The sequence below is a fragment of the Coregonus lavaretus genome (assembly GCF_964263955.1).
Source record: "Coregonus lavaretus genome assembly, chromosome: 15".
Taxonomy (NCBI): Eukaryota; Metazoa; Chordata; class Actinopteri; order Salmoniformes; family Salmonidae; genus Coregonus; species Coregonus lavaretus.
Genome location: NC_140002.1, coordinates 22504625 through 22529274, shown reverse-complemented (window position 1 = coordinate 22529274; position 24650 = coordinate 22504625). Strand labels below are relative to the sequence as shown.

At 45.5% G+C, this 24650-nt stretch overlaps 1 protein-coding gene across 1 annotated transcript in view; it reads left to right on the top strand.

Annotated features, from left to right (window-relative positions):
* Positions 1-24650, top strand: part of cux1a (cut-like homeobox 1a) — a 237913-nt gene that overhangs the window by 191443 nt on the left and 21820 nt on the right. Inside the window, exons 19-21 of the mRNA XM_084178371.1 lie at positions 2124-2519; positions 3350-3509; positions 20862-21164. Coding sequence (XP_084034497.1) covers positions 2124-2519; positions 3350-3509; positions 20862-21164 — 859 coding nt within the window. The remainder of the gene's footprint in view (positions 1-2123; positions 2520-3349; positions 3510-20861; positions 21165-24650) is intronic.

Here is a 24650-nt window from a genome sequence, read left to right as displayed (position 1 = left end):
ATTTGAATGTATTTGGAAGGTGATATTGGACAGTGTTATAATAGACCATACCAAACAGAGGGCCATTGTCTTTGTTCATCTGTAACGTGCAGCTGCTCTACTCAGAACGAGGTGCTCGGTGTGTATGTACAGTGGGGAGAACAAGTATTTGATACACTGCCGATTTTGCAGGTTTTCCTACTTACAAAGCATGTAGAGGTCTGTAATTTTTATCATAGGTACACTTCAACTGTGAGAGACGGAATCTAAAACAAAAATCCAGAAAATCACATTGTATGATTTTTAAGTTATTAATTTGCATTTTATTGCATGACATAAGTATTTGATACATCAGAAAAGCAGAACTTAATATTTGGTACAGAAACCTTTGTTTGCAATTACAGAGATCATACGTTTCCTGTAGGTCTTGACCAGGTTTGCACACACTGCAGCAGGGATTTTGGCCCACTCCTCCATACAGACCTTCTCCAGATCCTTCAGGTTTCGGGGCTGTCGCTGGGCAATACGGACGTTCAGCTCCCTCCAAAGATTTTCTATTGGGTTCAGGTCTGGAGACAGGCTAGGCCACTCCAGGACCTTGAGATGAGTCTTACGGAGCCACTCCTTAGTTTCCCTGGCTGTGTGTTTCAGGTCGTTGTCATGCTGGAAGACCCAGCCACGACCCATCTTCAATGCTCATACTGAGGGAAGGAGGTTGTTGGCCAAGATCTCGCGATACATGGCCCCATCCATCCTCCCCTCAATACGGTGCAGTCGTCCTGTCCCCTTTGCAGAAAAGCATCCCCAAAGAATGATGTTTCCACCTCCATGCTTCACGGTTGGGATGGTGTTCTTGGGGTTGTACTCATCCTTCTTCTTCCTCCAAACACGGCGAGTGGAGTTTAGACCAAAAAGCTCTATTTTTGTCTCATCAGACCACAAGACCTTCTCCCATTCCTCCTCTGGATCATCCAGATGGTCATTGGCAAACTTCAGACGGGCCTGGACATGCGCTGGTTTGAGCAGGGGGACCTTGCGTGCGCTGCAGGATTTTTATCCATGACGGTGTAGTGTGTTACTAATGGTTTTCTTTGAGACTGTGATCCCAGCGCTCTTCAGGTCATTGACCAGGTCCTGCCGTGTAGTTCTGGGCTGATCCCTCACCTTCCTCATGATCATTGATGCCCCACGAGGTGAGATCTTGCATGGAGCCCCAGACCGAGGGTGATTGACCGTCATCTTGAACTTCTTCCATTTTCTAATAATTGCGCCAACAGTTGTTGCCTTCTCACCAAGCTGCTTGCCTATTGTCCTGTAGCCCATCCCAGCCTTGTGCAGGTCTACAATTTTATCCCTGATGTCCTTACACAGCTCTCTGGTCTTGGCCATTGTGGAGAGATTGGAGTCTGTTTGATTGAGTGTGTGGACAGGTGTCTTTTATACAGGTAACGAGTTCAAACAGGTGCAGTTAATACAGGTAATGAGTGGAGAACAGGAGGGCTTCTTAAAGAAAAACTAACAGGTCTGTGAGAGCCGGAATTCTTACTAGTTGGTAGGTGATCAAATACTTATGTCATGCAATAAAATGCAAATGAATAACTTAAAAATCATACAATGTGATTTCCTGGATTTTTGTTTTAGATTCCGTCTCTCACAGTTGAAGTGTACCTATGATAAAAATTACAGACCTCTACATGCTTTGTAAGTAGGAAAACCTGCAGAATCGGCAGCGTATCAAATACTTGTTCTCCCCACTGTATGTGAGGTCCGTGTCGACACCGCAAACCGGTTTAGCAATGCGGCGGAGACATTCTGCTGTGCGTCTCCAACAGATATGGCAAACTATCAACTTTCAGAGGCAGAACATGGCCTAACCCAGCAACTTATGGGAGTTAAGTTTCTTTGCTCCACATACCCACTCTGGATCCAGCCAATGACAGTGGCTGTGTCCTAATCCTTTATAGGGGAAGAGGAACCACCTATGTATCCATAGCTGGCCGATAGTGTGATGTTAGCGTTAGTGGTTAGCACCCTCCCTGCACAGTGACTGTGCCGTTAGCAATTAGCCGTTTGCCTTTAGTGGCAGGCCCCATCCCCACTCCCCCACCACCCCCACTGACTGTGCCTTTCTGTGTCTCCGCCAGAAGCCTCCCCGGCTGGCCGGCTCGTCCTCGGCGCTGGCCCCCTTCTCCTCCTCCGTCTCCATCTCCTCCGTGGACTACTGGAAGGACTGGCCCCGGGCCGAGTCCCCGTACTCCCAGGCCGGCTCCGAGCCCGGCGGGTGCACCAACACCCAGGGGACCAGTCGCGCCGACACCCCCCAGAGCAGCCCCTCTCCCCTGCCTCTGTCCTTGAGCCTGGGGCCCCTGGGTTCCCTGTTGACTCCCGCAGCCAAACCAGCCAAGCCGGTGGTGGTGCCGCTCACGCCTGAGCAGTACGAGGTCTACATGTACCAGGAGGTGGACACGGCCGAGCTCACGCAACAGGTCAAGGACAAGCTGGCCAAGAACGGCATCTGCCAGCGCATCTTTGGAGAGAAGGTGTGCAAGACACAGACCACCCTACGCCCTACCGTCCCATACCCGTGTCCTTATACTGCCTGATATACCCATCCTGCGCCAGTGTAGTGTCAACTCACATCTCCCCTGTAATACTGCTCCCCTTCCCTCTCTCCCTTCCTGTCATTTCCACTGAGTCACCCAGCTGCCCTCCACCCTTGGTCAGCACAGCTCAAAACTGTGTGTACTATGCTAGCTCAGCCCCTCCGTTGGAGTGTGTTTGCTGAATGAATCCATTCATACGCGTGTAAAAAGATTTGTGTGAAACGGTCACTATTGACATCACACAACATATGTGGTCCTCTAAGCTTCAGTACAGTACAGAGGGACCCTGCTCCTACACTGGCCAGCAGTTGTCACATCCATTTAGACACATCTAAGCCTGTCTCTCTTAGCAGTCATCTAGTTAATGGCATCACACAGTGATGTAGCATTGGGCCGCCAACCAGGATTCCACCAACAAAAACTCTGTTATACACCCTCTTTGGTACAAACTAAAGCAGATGGTGTAATGACGTACAGTACAGATCTCAGGGGTTTGAAGGAAAAACTGCATGATCTCTGTGTGTTTGCATATGTGTTTGTACTTGTCTATGTCTTGTACTTGTCTATGTACTGTACAGTAAGGACCATTGTTTTTGTTTGCTTACAGTAGCTAATATAAGGCTTCATTCTGGCATGCTTTCTGTGCAGTGTAATTACACATTGGAATGTTGTTTTACTGTCATTGTGAGCTCAGGTATATTTAATTATTTATTGGCTGATGTGTCTGTGTTTCTGTCTGTTTGTCAATGTGTGTGTACGTGTTACAGGTGCTGGGCCTGTCTCAGGGCAGTGTGAGCGACATGCTGTCCAGGCCCAAGCCCTGGAGCAAGCTGACCCAGAAGGGCCGGGAGCCCTTTATCCGTATGCAGCTGTGGCTCAATGGAGAGCTGGGCCAGAATGTCCTGCCCTTACAGGGCCAGCCACAAGGTAAACACACACACACACACACTGCTAGAAAGTACTGCACCTTCATTACCAGCCACAAGGTAAACACACACACACACACTGCTAGAAAGTACTGCACCTTCATTACCAGCCACAAGGTAAACACACACACACTCTGCTAGAAAGTACTGCACCTTCATTACCAGCCACAAGGTAAACACACACACACACTGCTAGAAAGTACTGCACCTTCATTACCAGCCACAAGGTAAACACACACACACACACTGCTAGAAAGTACTGCACCTTCATTACCAGCCACAAGGTAAACACACACACACTCTGCTAGAAAGTACTGCACCTTCATTACCAGCCACAAGGTAAACACACACACACACTGCTAGAAAGTACTGCACCTTCATTACCAGCCACAAGGTACACACACACACACACTGCTAGAAAGTACTGCACCTTCATTACCAGCCACAAGGTACACACACACACACACTGCTAGAAAGTACTGCACCTTCATTACCAGCCACAAGGTACACACACACACACACTGCTAGAAAGTACTGCACCTTCATTACCAGCCACAAGGTAAACACACACACACTCTGCTAAAAAGTACTGCACCTTCATTACCAGCCACAAGGTACACACACACACACACTGCTAGAAAGTACTGCACCTTCATTACCAGCCACAAGGTAAACACACACACACTGCTAGAAAGTACTGCACCTTCATTACCGACACAAGGTACACACACACACACACACTGCTAGAAAGTACTGCACCTTCATTACCAGCCACAAGGTAAACACACACACACACACTGCTAGAAAGTACTGCACCTTCATTACCAGCCACAAGGTACACACACACACACACTGCTAGAAAGTACTGCACCTTCATTACCAGCCACAAGGTACACACACACACACACTGCTAGAAAGTACTGCACCTTCATTACCAGCCACAAGGTACACACACACACACTGCTAGAAAGTACTGCACCTTCATTACCAGCCACAAGGTACACACACACACACACTGCTAGAAAGTACTGCACCTTCATTACCAGCCACAAGGTACACACACACACACACTGCTAGAAAGTACTGCACCTTCATTACCAGCCACAAGGTAAACACACACACACTGCTAGAAAGTACTGCACCTTCATTACCGACACAAGGTACACACACACACACACACTGCTAGAAAGTACTGCACCTTCATTACCAGCCACAAGGTAAACACACACACACACTGCTAGAAAGTACTGCACCTTCATTACCAGCCACAATGTACACACACACACACACTGCTAGAAAGTACTGCACCTTCATTACCAGCCACAAGGTAAACACACACACACACTGCTAGAAAGTACTGCACCTTCATTACCAGCCACAATGTACACACACACACACACTGCTAGAAAGTACTGCACCTTCATTACCAGCCACAAGGTACACACACACACACACTGCTAGAAAGTACTGCACCTTCATTACCAGCCACAAGGTACACACACACACACACTGCTAGAAAGTACTGCACCTTCATTACCAGCCACAAGGTACACACACACACACACACTGCTAGAAAGTACTGCACCTTCATTACCAGCCACAAGGTACACACACACACACACTGCTAGAAAGTACTGCACCTTCATTACCAGCCACAAGGTACACACACACACACACTGCTAGAAAGTACTGCACCTTCATTACCAGCCACAAGGTACACACACACACACACACTGCTAGAAAGTACTGCACCTTCATTACCAGCCACAAGGTACAAGGACATACGCACAAACACACACACACACAGAAACACATACATACTAGTGCTGAGCGAATAACCTAAATGGTTTTTAAACAACTAATTGACTGATGTCGGTTCAATTATTTGAATTCCATTTCGTTAAAAAAAATTATGTTAGCTCAATGCGCAGTTTCTATTGAGATAAATCAGATCAAGCCCTAACTGTGCGATGTATTACTGGGTGATCTGAAAAGTCATAGTCAATCAATCAATAATATAATAATACTTTTAGCAAAAATGTACTATTGTACAATCTGTAGAAACAATGAGAATAGTTCAGAACTTTTTTTTGTAAAACTTTTGTAAAACATCACAGTACAGTTGAAAAATATATGGCAAATAGAAATCCAATATGGATGGTGTTAAGAGATAGATGGGTGGTGTTGAATGGAGTTGAAGGATGGGACTAATAACAACTAACAACAACTAATAACAACAAGATAACTAATAATGTAAGCATACTGTGTCCATAATAAGTATATAGGTTATAGGTTGAGAGCTTTTGTGAAAGAGCACAGTTAGAAAGATATGGCATATAGAAGCAAACCGGATGGACATCATTTATGAAAATGATCGGAGAGGTTGAGGGTAGAGGAAGTTCAGGAGTAAAAACAAACAAAATAGAATTATTGTAAAATTGACTGTGTCCATAAAATTTATATAGTATGTATAAGCTGGAAGTAGAGGCATAAGCATTGTTGTTCACTAGTTTACTCTTATTAGGGAAGGGGTGGTGGGGTTGGAAAGTAATAAAGGGAAATATATATATTTTTTAAAGGATATGTATGTGTATGTATGTATATACAGTGGGGAGAACAAGTATTTGATACACTGCTGATTTTGCAGGTTTTCCTACTTACAAAGCATGTAGAGGTCTGTAATTTTTATCATAGGTACACTTCAACTGTGAGAGACGGAATCTAAAACAAAAATCCAGAAAATCACATTGTATGATTTTTAAGTAATTAATTTGCATTTTATTGCATGACATAAGTATTTGATACATCAGAAAAGCAGAACTTAATATTTGGTACAGAAACCTTTGTTTGCAATTACAGAGATCATACGTTTCCTGTAGGTCTTGACCAGGTTTGCACACACTGCAGCAGGGATTTTGGCCCACTCCTCCATACAGACCTTCTCCAGATCCTTCAGGTTTCGGGGCTATCGCTGGGCAATACGGACTTTCAGCTCCCTCCAAAGATGTTCTATTGGGTTCAGGTCTGGAGACAGGCTAGGCCACTCCAGGACCTTGAGATGCTTCTTACGGAGCTACTCCTTAGTTGCCCTGGCTGTGTGTTTCGGGTCGTTGTCATGCTGGAAGACCCAGCCACGACCCATCTTCAATGCTCTTACTGAGGGAAGGAGGTTGTTGGCCAAGATCTCGCGATACATGGCCCCATCCATCCTCCCCTCAATATGGTGCAGTCGTCCTGTCCCCTTTGCAGAAAAGCATCCCCAAAGAATGATGTTTCCACCTCCATGCTTCACGATTGGGATGGTGTTCTTGGGGTTGTACTTATTTTTGTCTCATCAGACCACATGACCTTCTCCCATTCCTCCTCTGGATCATCCAGATGGTCATTGGCAAACTTCAGACGGGCCTGGACATGCGCTGGCTTGAGCAGGGTGACCTTGCGTGCACTGCAGGATTTTAATCCATGACGGCGTAGTGTGTTACTAATGGTTTTCTTTGAGACTGTGGTCCCAGCTCTCTTCAGGTCATTGACCAGGTCCTGCCATGTAGTTCTGGGCTGATCCCTCACCTTCCTCATGATCATTGATGCCCCACGAGGTGAGATCTTGCATGGAGCCCCAGACAGAGGGTGATTGACCGTCATCTTGAACTTCTTCCATTTTCTAATAATTGCGCCAACAGTTGTTGCCTTCTCACCAAGCTGCTTGCCTATTGTCCTGTAGCCCATCCCAGCCTTATGCAGGTCTAATTTTATCCCTGATGTCCTTACACAGCTCTCTGGTCTTGGCCATTGTGGAGAGGGTGAAGTCTGTTTGAGTGTGTGGACAGGTGTCTTTTATACAGGTAACGAGTTCAAACAGGTGCAGTTAATACAGGTAATGAGTGGAGAACAGGAGGGCTTCTTAAAGAAAAACTAACAGGTCTGTGAGAGCCGGAAGTCTTACTGGTTGGTAGGTGATCAAATACTTATGTCATGCAAATTAATTACTTAAAAATCATACAATGTTATTTTCTGGATTTTTGTTTTAGATTCCGTCTCTCACAGTTGAAGTGTATCTATGATAAAAATTACAGACCTCTACATGCTTTGTAAGTAGGAAAACCTGCAAAATCGGCAGTGTATCAAATACTTGTTCTCCCCACTGTATGTATGTATGTGTGTGTGTGTGTGTGTGTGTGTGTGTGTGTGTATATATATATATATATATTTGCGAGAGAAAAAAAACATATGGGGGATTGGAAGTGATGCAGACAATTACATTGATGGACGTTACAATCTATCTGCAATATTAAAGCTGAATCTACCCCCTAAAAAAAAAAAACTGTGCGATGTAGTAGGGATTTGTAGTTTCCAACAGGCCAATATTCTACATAGTTTAGCGTGTGCCTACTTTTTCGGTCTGTGTGGGGCAGACACAGAGAGGGAGAGAAGAGACAAGAATGCGTGATCAAGAGGGATAGAGAGCAGTTGCTTCGCGAGATAGCTCTACCTGAAAATACATGATCTAAGTGATTGATAGTTGGTATTCATCAGTCATAAAAGTATGCTTTATTTACTTTTAAGAACTACTAAAATAGTGATTTTGTCAGACAGCATAGGCAGCAGCTCTATAGAGATGAGATGACTTGGAATGAAATAATAAAGTCATCAAATAAAACAAATGTAATATACACAACAACTGAAATATTTCAGTAATGTGAATAAATGATGGTTAAGTGATAAGCAGTAATGGGCAGTCACTACCATCATGGGACTTTTATTAATTGTTTATTCTGTGTTGTTACAGCATTCAAACCACATAATGCATAGTGCGTTTAAAAAATCGAAAACCATGATTATTTTTTAATAATCTAACTGAAACCGAACCGACCTCAAAAAGCAATAAACACTCAGCACTAATGCACACACACCCACAAACACAAACAGAACATGCTGCTTACAGGGTCAACCAGGTATTTAGTAATGGAGGACTAGATACTATAGCCTCACACACACACTATCGCTGATCAAATCCTCCTCAGAAAGGAATAGATGTTTTGACCACAAAGGAACATAGACTGAGCATTGTCGTTTTCATTGACAGTGAGCATATGCTTTCATGCATGTGTGTGTCTGCGTTCATTCACTTGTGCGTACATCCACCTACAAGTGTGTGTGTGTGTGTGAGCACCTGCCTGTGTGTGTGTCCGTGTCCCAGTGTTTGATCTGATTGATGGCCACTGAGAGCAGGGAGAGCCTCTGTCCTTGCCCAGAGATTAAATTTTCCCCGGCTGCTGTCCTTGTATTGAAATGAAAATCTTTCCAGGTTTTATTCCGTCTCTGGAGAGTTGGGCATATGCACTGAGAGGGAGCCATCCATCAGCCAGGGGTGTGTGTGAACCTGTCCGTCAGGTCTCCCCCACAGTCCTCTGTCTGTCTGCCTCCTGACCCCACCATCACACACACATACTGTACACACACACACACACAGCTTAATTTTTTGTGGAATTTCAGGACTTTTTGGGGAGTAAGAATGTTTAACCATTAAAAATCCTATTTTCTCTAATCTTAACCCCAAAAACCCTAACCCTAACCTTAACCCTAAACCTAACCCTTAATCTTAAAATAGCATTTGAACAAATTCAGGATATGAAAAATGTCCTGACTTTAAAGAAAAGTTATTGTCCTGACAAGGTAGGAAAACATTCAGGTAAATTGTTAGGACATTGGGGTCCTGATAAGGTAGGAAAACAAGTACACACCACACACATACTGTGCACACACACCACACACACAGTATACCAGATCCTCTCTGAACGCTCTCTCTGTCGCCTTTCTAACTCACTCTTAATCTGTCCTTGTTCCCAGTCTCAATTGCTACGCAAACAACTGTCCCAGGAGCAGTTATCTGATTTAGACCACAATGGTTAAAGGTGCTACACATAGGATTTTTTTCAATTTCCATAATATATCTGCAGTAATAGTGGAATGATAGTGTTTCACAATATTACTTACCCGCTAGTGTTGTGATTGGCTGTGATATTCGCCTATTGATTTCTACCACCGGAGCGGCATCTGTTGTCAAAATGGGAAAGCTTTGACTTTGTGGCTGTGTTATCTAGTGGAAATCGGAAATTTAAGGTGTAGCACCTTTAAGGTTTGGACTGGGTCAGTAAGAGCTGATTCCAAGTCTGTTTTCCAGGCCTGAAAGAAACTGATGCCTCTTACTCAGACTCTCTCAAACAAGCCTAAAACACAACATATTTTTTAAACGTAATAAATAATTTCAGGTAGATTCAATAAACCTTCTCATTTTGATACAACATTGAAAAGACTAGTGCTTAGCAACACCATTGAAATCAAAGGCCCATGGCCTCCACTCATTTCTCATTAGCCGAAGCGTGATAAGGTATACGCCAGGGTAAGGGGGTTTATGGGTAACACACCCACGCCGTCCCGTCCACCTACCCTGTCTGAGCGTGTGCATCCCGACAAGTCGGAGCCGAACCTACTGCAGGGATGCTAATTATGGATAGCTAATTAAAGACAAGGCGCTAGGGAGGTGATGACTGCTAAAAGACATCCAGGAAGACCCAAGGACATTATTGCCACCGTGTTGATGTTGTTGTTGTCGTGAATTAAGATACAGGAAAATCAAATTTGGTTTTTAAAGAAGATAATGAGGTGTTTTAATGCAAATACGTTTTGGTTCTATGTGGCCTTAGAACTGGGTCAGGAGACAATTAAGAAAATGTGTTGTAAGTGTTGGTTAAGATGGGAAACTTTGATATTTTTGCTGATGAAACATTCAGGATTCAGTGTAGTGGGCAAAGTTCCCCTCATAAAAGATGTTGTATTTGTAGATTTCACTATAATTTTTGTCAACCTCTTTCCTTCATTAAAAATGTCTGCATTTGAAAACCCTTCCTATTCAATATCCAAGCCTCTGTTGAACTTCGAAACATTTTCTTGACCGTTACTGTTTTGTGTGGCCGGTCACCTCAGGCCGTCTTCCAGACAATTAGTAGAGACAGTAAGACTACTATCCCAGAATGCTGCAGTGCCCATTGTGTCAGGGTGGAGCTGGAGTCGTCATGGCAGCTTTCTGCTGAGCCACACAGCGACCCGCTCCACATGACGGAGAGCAGACGCGACACGGACATGTCACAAGCTTAGCCAGCCTGGTGTTTGTCTTGTGTGTGTGTGTGTGTGTGTGTGTGTGTGTCTGGTCACGTTCTGTGGAAACACACCTCATAGTCACATTGACAATCGACGGCGAGTGGGTCTCTACGCTCGTCGGACTAAACCTGATTTAATTTGCGTCCATTTTAGAAAAATATGCAATACTCACCACCACCAATATACAGAAACCATACCTCACACTGATACATCTATAGAAGCACAACATGGATGGATGTTACTCATAAATCCACTATGCACCACTAGCATGTAGGCTCTTCATACACACTGAATCTGGTAAAGGTTGATCTTTTTATAGAGCTGGTCCTCGGCAGCGCTAGCCAACTTGACGCCAGCTCATTTGCTGTGATGATGAAGTGGTACCAGAGGATAGTCAGCCTCTAATGTGAGGGAGCTCCATGCCCTGTTTACAGAGCTGTCACACCTTATAGATGAAAGGAGGATCCTCGATAACACACACAGGCCGGGGGGGGCAGCAGGAGATGAGGAGCGGGGGGCAGGGTGGGGGGGTTGGCGCACTCTCTCTCCCGGGGGCCTCCCGGAGCTGTTGTAATCAATTACAGCGTCAGAACACTGATGTATGATAATTACTATGAGAGAGCCCCCTCCCCTCCCTCATCTATGCTCTCTCCTCTCAGACAGCCCCCTCCCTCTCCCCCTCGCAGACACACACACACAAACACAAATTCATACACTCTTGCGTGCACATACACACACACAGCCCCTCTGCTTTGCTGGGCTACATCACCCCCCACCTCTTACATATACACACACAGCCCCTCTGTCTGCACACACACACACTCCTTTGGCTAATTAATATGCAAATAATCAGCCAATGGTATGCTAAATAGGAGCAGAGCCTGGTCGGGGAGCAGAGGCATGATGAATTACATTTACTGGCTGTCCTACATTAAGTACCCTTTCCCCATCATTTTCACTGTAAATTAGCCACGGCAATATATAGATTACAGAGATGACTTTCGAACCGAAGAGGGAGATCGGGAACACAGGGAGAGTGAAAAGAGAGAGTGAGAGAGAAAGAGGATCGGAAATTAATGGCTTTGAAAATGGGCCTGTAGCTTAAAAAGAAATGTAAATGTCAGCTTGCCTGTCTGCTTAATCCAGGGCTGGCCAGAGAATTTAAAAGTACATTATGTTCTTGGGATGGGGTTTAATGGGACACTTGTTAGATATGGAGCAGGGCAGGCAGACAGACAGGGCAGGGGTGGGCCTTTCCTGAAACATGCGCACACATACATATACACTGATTTGATTCTGTCACACACACACTCACCAACAGATACACACACAATCAAAAACACTTAATCATTCACATTCTCACACACACATGCACACTCGCCCATGAACACACATATTTTGTCTATTTCTTTCTATCTAAATACACACGCACACTCTTAGGCAGTCACGGCAGCGGGGGCCAAAGTGTGTTTAAAAAGGCCCATTTGGTGGATTATGTGAATAGCCGGTGTAATGGACCAGGCTTTAGAAGCTCACATGACATTGTCCCAATCTGTGTTTCTGTGCCCTGGCTGAGGGGAGACCACAGGGCCCTGTGAAACAGGACAGCCCAGATGGACGGAAGAAAAAGCGATGGAGAGAGAGACCGCTTCAGCCATTGTTTGTTTACGTTGTCCAAAAGTCTTCTCAGGAAAGCAAATGGAATGGACTGAAAATAATGTAAAAGCTCTAAAATCTGTGAAAAGTGATCAAAAGCTTTCAAAACCAACACAAGGTTAAATTTGTACCTCATTGTGTAGGAGACATGTTAACGTGTGTCACTGTATGCTCTTCACCCAGCACATTATAACATCCTTGCCCCTCATTAGAACACACCACAGTTAGCCCAGCTATAAGTAGCCCTCCCCAGGGATGTCTGTGGAAGCTACATACAGAGTACACACCCTCCAGGTGCCTCTCAGAATGTGTGTGTGTGTTCACGCACATTTGTGTTTGTGCGTGTGCATGTGTGTGTGAGGTGAAGAGTGTTCCCTGCCTCCTCATCTGTTTCAGCTCATCCTTTCCCCTCAGTGCTAACATGCCCTCTCCATCAGGAACACGGATACAATGGGATGGGAAACATGGAGACACACTGTTTATACCGATGCCTGCTTTAACCCACACACTAACCAAGGGTCATATGACTAACATGTTGCATGTTCAGCGTTGTTCCCAAATGCTTCGTCTGTATATCAGAATGTTGAGTGTTGACTTGTACAGATATTGAATCTAGAAATGTAGTTTGGTGCGAAATTGAGTGCACATTTGCATATGCAAATGTATATATATCTAGTGTAGACATACATTGGTATTTAAATTGGTGCCGCTGTATCTTTGGAACAAAAAGCCGTTGGTTGCAGTTGAATGGGGCCAGGCATGGAGTAGTGTTTATCTAAAAGCCAGTGAAAGCTGTTTCAGGCCCTTTTAGTGTCACCACTGTCAGAGTTAAAAGCAGCAAGCAGCTGTACATCCAGATGCAGCTATCTCTCTCTCTCTCTCTCTCCCTCCATCCTCTCTCCTCTCACTCCGTCCTCTGGCATCAAGCAAAACAGAGTGCCCTGCGAGGAAAATTGAAAACATTGCCTCCTCCTCCCTCTTTCATCTCCTCTCTCCCTCCCTCCATCCCACCCTCATTTCCTCCCTCCCTTCCTCAGGGCAATGTCCCTCTGGGGGCCACTGGGCTGGTGACATGGCTGGGCTGTGGGTTGCGGGAACCATGTCACAGGACAACATGTCATGTGGAGAACCCCACCCTTTCCTCGTCTCCAACTCCCACCTCCCTCCCCTGCCCCCCTCGCGCCATGCCGCCAGTTAAAATGTCACCAGTCGGGTGAGCGAGCCGGGCGGGAGATGCGAGCTGACTGCCTCCCCCCTGCACACACACACACACTCCCCCTCAGCTTTTTCTCCCAGCACGGCAGGGAGGTGATCACTAGTGACGGCTCCCCTCGGCTGCTCACTTTAGGGCCGCAGCCAGCCACACACACATCGAGACAAAGACACAACTCATGCACAAACCCTCACACACAGACACACATGCACACACCCTACCACACAGGGTTGGCAGAGAGTGGGAAGGAGGGATAGTGGAGGGAGAAAGAGAGCAGGAGCTTCATTTGGAGCCTCTGACACCTTAATGTCAAAGGGACTCATCAAAATAAGTGTCTTGTTTTTCCATACTTCAGAAATCATTTTAGCAAACAACTGATGGCACTGTCTGTAGTTATATAGTGTTGAGAATGGACAGGGTAGGTCTGTGTTGGGTATTGCTATGTGTTGTTTACTCTTTTGATCATAATAGATTTGTTTTAAGAGTTGCATGTCAATGTGGTCTGTCGTATTACAGTTTGGCCATTATTTCTCTGTCAAAGTTGTAGGTATGAGTATTGCAACACTGATCAACACACAAACACCAATCACCCTTCCCTGTCCCACACCTGTCCTTCACACAGACCTACAAACATACACACACCATTCCACCTCCCATGTCCCATCTGTCCTTCACATACACACACACACACACCATCTCATGTCCCTCAACTGTCCCTCACACATACCCCCTTCTCTGTTCCACCCTTGTACATCACACACACACTCTCCCCTTTTTGATTCAGAGGGGTTGGGTTAAAGGCGGAAGACACATTTCAGTTGAATGCATTCAGTTGTACAACTGACAAGGTATCCCCCTTTACTTTCCTTTTCCCTTCCCTCAAACACATACACCCTCAAATGGCCAGGCCCGTGGTGGTGGGGAGACCTTGGGCTCCATCAGCCCCCCTTCCTCCCATGCTGGCCTTCCTCCTGGCCTTGGCTGGGTAAGACTGATGAGTTGGCCCTCCTCTGTTGGCAGCCAGGCACCATGGAACGCTCTCTCACAGTAGGACTACATCTCTACTTCTACCCACTACTTGCTACCCACTCCACAGAGCAGGACTGGAGAAAGTCCAACCACCACATACACACACACACAGACACACAACCACATACACACACACATATACACACTGAACAAAAATATAAATGCAACATGTAAAGTGTTGATCCCATGTTGAATGAGCTGAAATAAAAGATCCCATAAAGCTTATTTCTCCCACATTTTGTGCACAAATTTATCTACATCCCTGTTAGTGAGCATTTCTCCTTTGCCAAGATAATCTGTCCACCTGACAGGTGTGGCATATCAATAAGCTGATTAAACATTATGGTCATTACACAGGTGCACCTTGTGCTGGGGACAATGAAAGTCCACTTTAAAATGTGTAGTTTTGTCACACAACACAATGCCACAGATGTCTCAAGTTTTGAGGGAGCGTGCAATTGGCATGCTGACTGCAGGAATGTCCACCAGAGCTGTTGCCAGAGAATTTAATGTTAATTTTTCTACCATAAACCGGCTCCAACGTTGTTTTAGAGACTTTGGCAGTACGTCCAACCGGCCTCACAACTGCAGACACCGTGTAACCACGCCAGCCCAGGACCGCCACATCCGGCTTCTTCACCTGCGGGATTGTCTGAGACCAGCCACCCGGACAGCTGATGAAACTGTGGGTTTGCACAACTGAAAAATGTCTGCACAAACTGTCAGAAACCATCTCAGGGAAGCTAATCTGCGTGCTCGTTGTTCTCACCAGGGGCTTGACCTGACTGCAGTTCGGTGTCATAACCGACTTCAGTGGGCAAATGCTCACCTTCGATGGCCACTGGCACGCTGTAGATGTATGCTCTTCATGGATGAATCCTGGTTTCAACTGTACCGGGCAGATGGCAGATGTCAGCGTTGTGAACAGAGTGCCCCATGGTGGCGGTGGGGTTATAGTAAGGGCAGGCATAAACTACGGACAACGAAAACAATTGCATTTTATCAATGGTAATTTGAATGCACAGAGATATAATGACGAGATCCTGAGGCCCATTGTCGTGCCATTCATCCGCCGCCATCACCTCATGTTTCAGCATGATAATGCACAGCCCCATGTTGCAAGGATCTGTACACAATTCCTGGAAGCTGAAAATGTCCTAGTTCTTTCACGGCCTGCATACTCACCTGACATGTCACCTATTGAGCATGTTTGGGATGCTCTGGATCGACGTTTAGGACAGTGTGTTCCAGTTCCCGCCAATAACCAGCCACTTCGTACGGCTATTGGAAGAGGAGTGGGACAACATTCCAGTGGTACTTAATTATGTGTTGTGTTGGATTTGCCCCAAACATAACACTTTGTATTTAGGACATAACGTTTTACTTTAGTGCCTTATTGCAAACAGGATGCATGTTTTGGAATATCCCTTCTTTTCAGTCTGTCATTTAGATTAGTATTGTGGAGTAACTACAATGTTGTTGATCCATCCTCAGTTTTCTCCTATCACAGCCATTAAATTCTGTAACTGTTTTTAAGTCACCATTGGCCTCATGGTGAAATCCCTGAGCAGTTTCCTTCCTCTCCGGCAACTGAGTTAGAAAGGACACCTGTATCTTTGTAGTGACTGAGTGTATTCATACACCATCCAAAGTGTAATTGATAACTTCACAATGCTCAAAGGGATATTCAAAATCAGTTTTTCTTTTTTACCCATCTACCAATAGGTGCCCTTCTTTGTGAGGCATTGGAAACCTCCCTGGTCTTTGTGGTTGAATCTGTGTTTGAAATTCACTGCTCGACTGAGGGACCTTACAGATAATTGTATGTGTGGGGTACAGAGATGAGGTAGTCATTCAAAAATAATGTTAAGCACTTATTGCACACAGAATAAGTCCATGCAACTTATTATGTGACTTTTTAAGCAACATTTTACTCTTGAACATATTTAGGCTTGCCATAACAAAATTTGTAACAAACATCTTCAGCCCGTAGAGAACACTCAGTATAAATAACAAGCAACATTCACTCCATTTTTCCCTTTCAGCAAAATGCTAGAAACCAAGCAATCAATACTTATTGACTCAAGACATTTCAGCTTTTCATTTTTTATTAATTTGTAAAAATTTCTAAAAACATGGTTCCATTTTGACATTATGGGGTATTGTGTGTAGGCCAGTGACACAAAATCAAATTTTTAATTCAGGCCTTAACACAACAAAATGTGGAAAAAGAGGTGTGAATACTTGCTGAAGGCACTGTAGCTATACACACACACACACACATACAGTGCATTCAGAAAGTATTCAGACCCCTTGACTTTTTCCACATTTTGTTACGTTACAGCCTTATTCTAACATGGATTAAATCGTTTTTTTCTTCTTCTCAGCAATCTACACACAATACCCCATATTGACAAAGCAAAAACAGCTTTCTAGAAATTCCTGCAAATGTATAAAATAAAATAAAACTGAAATGACATTTACATAAGTATTCAGACCCTTTACTCAGTACTTTGTTGAAGCACCTTTGGCAGCGATTACAGCCTCAAGTCTTCTTAGGTATGACGTTACAAGCTTGGCACACCTGTATTTGGGGAGTTTTTCCCATTCTTCTCTGCAGATCCTCTCAAGCTCTGTCAGGTAGGATGGGGAGTGTCGCTGCACAGCTATTTTCAGGTCTCCCCAGAGATGTTAAATCGGGTTCAAGTCCGGGCTCTGGCTGGGCCACTCAAGGACATTCAGAGATTGTCCCGAAGCCACTCCTGCGTTGTCTTGGCTATGTGCTTAGTGTCGTTGTCCTGTTGGAAGTTGAACCTTCGCCCCAGTCTGAGGTCCTGAGCGCTCTGGAGCAGGTTTTCATCAAGGATCTCTCTGTACTTTGCTCCGTTCATCATTCCATCGATCCTGACTAGTCTCCCAGTCCCTGCCACTGAAAAACATCCCCACAGCATGATGCTGCCACCACCATGCTTCACAGTAGGGATGATGCCAGGTTTCATCCAGACGTGACGCTTGGCATTCAGGCCAAAGAGTTCAATCTTGGTTTCATCAGACCAGATAATCTTGTTTCTCATGGTCTGAGAGTATTTTAGGTGCCTTTTGGGCTGTTATGTGCCTTTTACTGAAGAGTGGCTTCCGTCTGGCCACTCTACCATAAAAGCCTGATTGGTGGAGTGCTGCAGAGATGGTTGTCCTTCTGGAAGGTTGGGGTATTGTGTGTAGATTGATGAGGAATGTTTTTTATTTAATCAATTTTAGAATAAGGCTGTAACGTAACAAAATGTGGAAAAAGTCAAGGGGTCTGAATACTTTCCGAATGCACTGTAGATATAGTTACACACACACACACGTCAGGGTACACAACATTCTTCTTTTTGGTAGTCACTGGCCTAGGAGTGCCAAGACCAGCGTATTGGACACGCCCACATCATCAACTTGGCAGTGCTCTGAAATGTGACAAACGAGTCAATTTTAATGTGCACGTCAGAAGTTTTGTGTTCAAGTTAATTTACTGTTAAAGCGTGCTGCTTGAACAGAATCATAAAACCCATACAGCCATCACACTCGCACTCTCTCACACACACACACACACACACACACACACACACACACACACACACACACACTTATCTGATCTACTGACAGGCGCTTTCCCGTCAATGCAACTCAACGTGCGCTTTTCTTACTGATGCGCAGAGAGGAAGAAAATTGCACATGCAGTGATTTTCTACTCCTCAGCTCTGCATTCTCTCGTTTTCTGCCTCCCTCTCCCTCCCTCTCTCACTCTCTCTCTCCCCCTCTCCCTCCCTCCCTCTCTCGCTCTCGCTCTCCCTCTCTCCCTCTCCCGCCCTCTCTCCTTCTCCCTCTCCCGCCCTCTCTCTCCTTCTCCCTCTCCCTCTCTCTCCCTCCCTCTCTCTGCTCATCTCTGACAGACTGCTGTCTCAGGAGGATAATTTTTTGGCCGTGCAATGGGCCATCACACAGCCATTGGGTAGCGGAAGGGTGGAAGGGGGTGCTGGTGGAGATGACAGAATCACAGTGACATGATAGCTCCAATCATTCTCTCTGTGTGTGCATGCTGGAATGACTGCCTGTTTGACGGAGCATTGGAGCAGAGTACAGTCGTGGTCAAAAGTTTTGAGAATGACACATTAATTTTCACAAAGTCTGCTGCCTCAGTTTTTATGATGGCAATTTGCATATACTCCAGAATGTTATGAAGAGTGAGCAGATGAATTGCAGTCCCTCTTTGCCATGAAAATGAACTTAATCCCCAAAAAACATTTCCACTGCATTTCAGCCCTGCCACAAAAGGACCAGCTGACATCATGTCAGTGATTCTCTCGTTAACACAGGTGAGAGTGTTGACAAGGACTCTGTCACTCTGTCATGCTGATTTGAGTTAGAATAACAGACTGGAAGCTTTAAAAGGAGGGTGGTGCTTGAAATCATTGTTCTTCCTCTGTTAACCATTGTTACCTGCAAGGATATTGCTGCTAGTAAGATTGCACCTAAATCAACCAATTATCGGATCATCAAGAACTTCAAGGAGAGAGGTTCAATTGTTGTGAAGAAGGCTTCTGGGCGCCCAAGAAAGTCCAGCAAGCGCCAGGACCGTCTCCTAAAGTTGATTCAGCTGCGGGATCGGGGCACCACCAGTGCAGAGCTTGCTCAGGAATGGCAGCAGGCAGGTGTGAGTGCATCTGCACGCACAGTGAGGCGAAGACTTTTGGAGGATGGCCTGGTGTCAAGAAGGGCAGCGAGGAAGCCACTTCTCTCCAGGAAAAACATCAGGGACAGACTGATATTCTGCAAAAGGTACAGGGATTGACCTGCTGAGGACTGGGGTAAAGTCATTTTCTCTGATGAATCCCCTTTCCGATTGTTTGGGGCATCCGGAAAAAAGCTTGTCCGGAGAAGACAAGGTGAGTGCTACCATCTGTCCTGTGTCATGCCAACAGTAAAGCATCTTGAGACCATTAATGTTTGGGGTTGCTTCTCAGCCAAGGGAGTGGGCTCACTCACAATTTTGCCTAAGAACACAGCCATGAATAAAGAATGGTACCAACACATCCTCCAAGAGCAACTTCTCCCAACCATCCAAGAACAGTTTGGTGACGAACAATGCCTTTTCCAGCATGATGGAGCACCTTGCCATAAGGCAAAAGTGATAACTTGTCTCCTGAGTGGCACAGTGGTCACCAAACTGACAGTGGCACAGGTGGCACAGTGGCACAGTGGCACAGTGGTCTAAGGCGCCGCATCGCAGTGCTAACTGTGCCACTAGAGATCCTGGTTCGAATCCAGGCTCTGTCGCAGCCGGCCACGACCGGGAGACTCATGGGGGGCGCACAATTGGCCCAGCGTCGTCCAGGGTAGGGGAGGGAATGGCCGGCAGGGATGTAGCTCAGTTGATAGAGCATGGCGTTTGCAACGCCAGGGTTGTGGGTTCGATTCCCACGGGGGGCCAGTATAAAAAAATATATATATGTATTCACTAACTGTAAGTCGCTCTGGATAAGAGCGTCTGCTAAATGACTAAAATGTAAATGTAAATGTAAATAACTAAGTGGCTCGGGGAACAAAACATCGACATTTTGGGTCCATGGCCAGGAAACTCCCCAGACCTTAATCCCATTGAGAATTTGTGGTCAATCCTCAAGAGGCAGGTGGACAAACAAAACCCCACAAATTCTGACAAACTCCAAGCATTGATTATGCAAGAATGGGCTGCCATCAGCCAGGATGTGGCCCAGAAGTTAATTGACAGCATGCCAGGGCGGATTGCAGAGGTCTTGAAAAAGAAGGGTCAACACTGCAAATATTGACTCTTTGCATAAACTTAATGTAATTGTCAATAAAAGCCTTTGACACTTATGGAATGCTTGTAATTATACTTCAGTATACCGTAGTAACATCTGACAAAAATATCTAAAAACACTGAAGCAGCAAACTTTGTGAAGACCAATACTTGTGTAATTTTCAAAACTTTTGACCATGACTGTACATGTAGCCCATAAAGCTAGCTAGAGACTAGCTGATATAGACAGACAGTGTGGGGGCTAATGCAGTAGGGACGCTAGAGTTGGTGGAAATGCAGTAACAGGGCTCTTGTGAAAGGGTTACTTGTAATTCAATCAATTAAAGGAAATCTGCACAGCTTGACATGTTTTGGTCATGTGGCTGTCCTACTGTGGTCGTGTTGCCATCTCACCTTCAACTATGTCTATGCAGTGGCTGGTCCATCACGTCTTTCTGTCTCTGACCCTTGGTTCTCTCGCTCCCCTGTTTCCACAGAGAACACCCCAAAGACCTCAGCCAGCTGCAGCCCAGCCCCAGAGTCACCCCTCAGCTCGGCCGAGGAGTCAGTGAAGAGCTTGGGGGAGCAGGGGGGAGGAGGGGGATGTGGGGGTGGAGGAGGGTCGTCCCAGTTCCCCCCCAGGGAGCCCAGCGAGCCCTCTGAGTCCCAGCCTGGCACACCGCTGCCCGTCCCTGGTCACTCGGGCCTCAGCATCCAGGAGATGGTGGCCATGTCTCCGGAGCTGGACACCTACGTCATCACCAAGAAGGTCAAGGAGGTGCTGACCGATAACAACCTCGGTGAGTTGGAGTGGTGGGATATACAACTCTTTCTTTCAGCAGTCACTTCTACAACTCTCTCTTTTCGCCTTGACCAGCACAATAAAGACACAAACCCAAATCAATTTCTCCCCTATTCTCCCTGAAGTGTGCAACAACAACTACAACTCACCTCATCCACTACTATTGTGTACTGTAGCACCTGGGTGATGCCATGACAGCCATTTTGTACTAGGGCAGTCACCAGTGACCACACACTGGCAGTAGAGGGGTGAGGAGGGATTGCACATTGGGCCAAAGCTACAATCAGTGTTCACCAAGCAGCACAATCTCTCAACAAGCATTCTTTCCTCACTGATAATAATTTTTTCCAATTATTTCTAAAAACCCCTGGCTGAGAGTTGCAACACTTCAAACGATTAATGTTGCGCCGGGTTCGGAGCGTGTCATCATTGTACACATTAGCTCCGCTCCAGAACGGGGATATGCTCTTTACCCCACCAGCGTCACACAGGGCTGCCAAGGCAGAAATAATTAACCAGTTGCCATGTTCTACAAGCTGGCCAGCTAGCTCATTAGCCGTCCCCTCAGCTAAAATTAAGCAGCCCAGCTATCAACTCACACAACAGAGGAACAGAAAGCAAAGTTTACACACTGTCCTGGGAAGACCCAAAGCTGGAGCTAGCTACTATCACAGCCAGTGTAGCGTCACAATTGGGATGTGGCCCGGCTTTAAGCATAAGTGTTTGCTGGTTAGCCTCTGAGCAAGTTGGATTTAATGAGTCACTTATCTGAATCCTTAGTTGCTACATACAGTTTTTTACATATAAATTAATGATACCCATTGATTCTTGAAGAATATAACCCATCAGAGCCCAAAATATACAATTTTTTTACTCCAATGTTTGTAAACAACGTAAATGTAAACAAACCCTGTATAGCCTTAAAACATGGTTAAAACTATAATTTTGATATCATGCTTCCATACCTCTGTCTATGAATTTGAGAATGGTTACATTTCTCCAGGCCCATCCCTCAGCTTTTTACCAAAACAGAGGCAGGCTTTGTTATTGTTTCAACTAAGGATTCTAGCTTTAATAGTTACTGTTTGGTTGATACATTACCAGAGAAATAGGCTCAAGCAACATAGTGGAGACTTATCCAGTCCTTTCATCTATGGCTGGCCTTAGTTCCTTAGGAAAGGAGATGAGGAACGCAAGCAATTTTAGAGTATTGAGACTGCTCTCTGCCTCAACCTCTGACTGCTCAATTCGCCCCACAGAGAAGTGTCTCACTCCCCCACATCCTTCCATTGCTGTTCCCTAGACCTGGCTGCAGCTCACTCCAAATACTCCCTTGTTTACCAAAATCAACTAGCCACTATCCTTAATATTGTTAAGGCAACCAAAATGAAGTTAGATTCACAGCCAAATCAGATTTCTTACAGGACTCAAAGTGGTGCATGCAAATGTGACCAATCACTGTGATTTTGTTTTTGTTTACCCCTGCTGATTGTACCTAAATCTAATCATTTTCAATGGGACATTTTATTAGGTGGTGGTCCACAATATCTATTTTCTAAGGTGCTGTGATTTATGACAATGGAATTGTGTGATCTGATTTAGACCCTCATGGTTTATTTAGAATAGATGAACAAGTTCACCCTTGTACTTTACTTTACTTTAATACACAGACTGAGATCCACAGGGCTGCTGTGTGCATCACGGCATCCAATTGAATGCGATAAGAATGCGGTTGGAGCTGTGTGCGTGTGTGTTTCTGTGTGAGTCTGTAACATTTACGTGTGTACTATAGGTGAGAGTCCAGGCTCTGTCGTAGCCGGCCGCGACCAGGAGACCCATGGGGCGGCGCACAATTGGCCCAGTGTCGTCCAGGGTAGGGGAGGGAATGGCAGGGATGTAGCTCAGTTGGTAGAGCATGGCGTTTGCAACGCCAGGGTTGTGGGTTCGATTCCCATGGGGGGCCAGTATGAAAAAATATATATACAGTGAGGGAAAAAAGTATTTGATCCCGTGCTGATTTTGTACGTTTGCCCACTGACAAAGACATGATCAGTCTATAATTGTAATGGTAGGTTTATTTGAACAGTGAGAGACAGAATAACAACAAAAAAATCCAGAAAAACGCATGTCAAAAATGTTATGAATTGATTTGCATTTAATGAGGGAAATAAGTATTTGACCCCTCTGCAAAACATGACTTAGTACTTGGTGGCAAAACCCTTGTTGGTAATCACAGAGGTCAGACGTTTCTTGTAGTCGGCCACCAGGTTTGCACACATCTCAGGAGGGATTTTGTTCCACTCCTCTTTGCAGATCTTCTCCAAGTCATTAAGGTTTCGAGGCTGACGTTTGGCAACTCAAACTTTCAGCTCCCTCCACAGATTTCCTATGGGATTAAGGTCTGGAGACTGGCTAGGCCACTCCAGGACCTTAATGTGCTTCTTCTTGAGCCACTCCTTTGTTGCCTTGGCCGTGTGTTTTGGGTCATTGTCATGCTGGAATACCCATCCACGACCCATTTTCAATGCCCTGACTGAGGGAAGGAGGTTCTCACCCAAGATTTGACGGTACATGGCCCTGTCCATCGACCCTTTGATGCGGTGAAGTTGTCCTGTCCCCTTAACAGAAAAACACCCCCAAAGCATAATGTTTCCACCTCCATGTTTCACGGTGGGGATGGTGTTCTTGGGGTCATAGGCAGCATTCCTCCTCCTCCAAACACGGCGAGTTGAGTTGATGCCAAAGAGCTCGATTTTGGTCTCATCTGACCACAACACTTACACCCAGTTCTCCTCTGAATCATTCAGATGTTCATTGGCAAACTTCATACGGCCTGTATATGTGCTTTCTTGAGCAGGGGGACCTTGCGGGCGCTGCAGGATTTCAGTCCTTCACGGCATAGTGTGTTACCAATTGTTTTCTTGGTGACTATGGTCCCAGCTGCCTTGAGATCATTGACAAGATCCTTCCGTGTAGTTCTGGGCTGATTCCTCACCATTCTCATGATCATTGCAACTCCACTAGGTGAGATCTTGCATGGAGCCCCAGGCCGAGGGAGATTGACAGGACTTTTGTGTTTCTTCCATTTGCGAATAATCGCACCAACTGTTGTCACCTTCTCACCAAGCTGCTTGGCGATGGTCTTGTAGCCCATTCCAGCCTTGTGTAGGTCTACAATCCTGTCCCTGACATCCTTGGAGAGCTCTTTGGTCTTGGCCATGGTGGAGAGTTTGGAATCTGATTGATTGATTGCTTCTGTGGACAGGTGTCTTTTATACAGGTACCAAGCTGAGATTAGGAGAACTCCCTTTAAGAGTGTGCTCCTTATCTCAGCTCGTTACCTGTATAAAAGACACCTGGGAGCCAGAAATCTTTCTGATTGAGAGGGGGTCAAATACTTATTTCCCTCATTAAAATGCAAAACAATTCATAACATTTTTGACATGCGTTTTTCTGGATTTTTTTGTTGTTATTCTATCTCTCA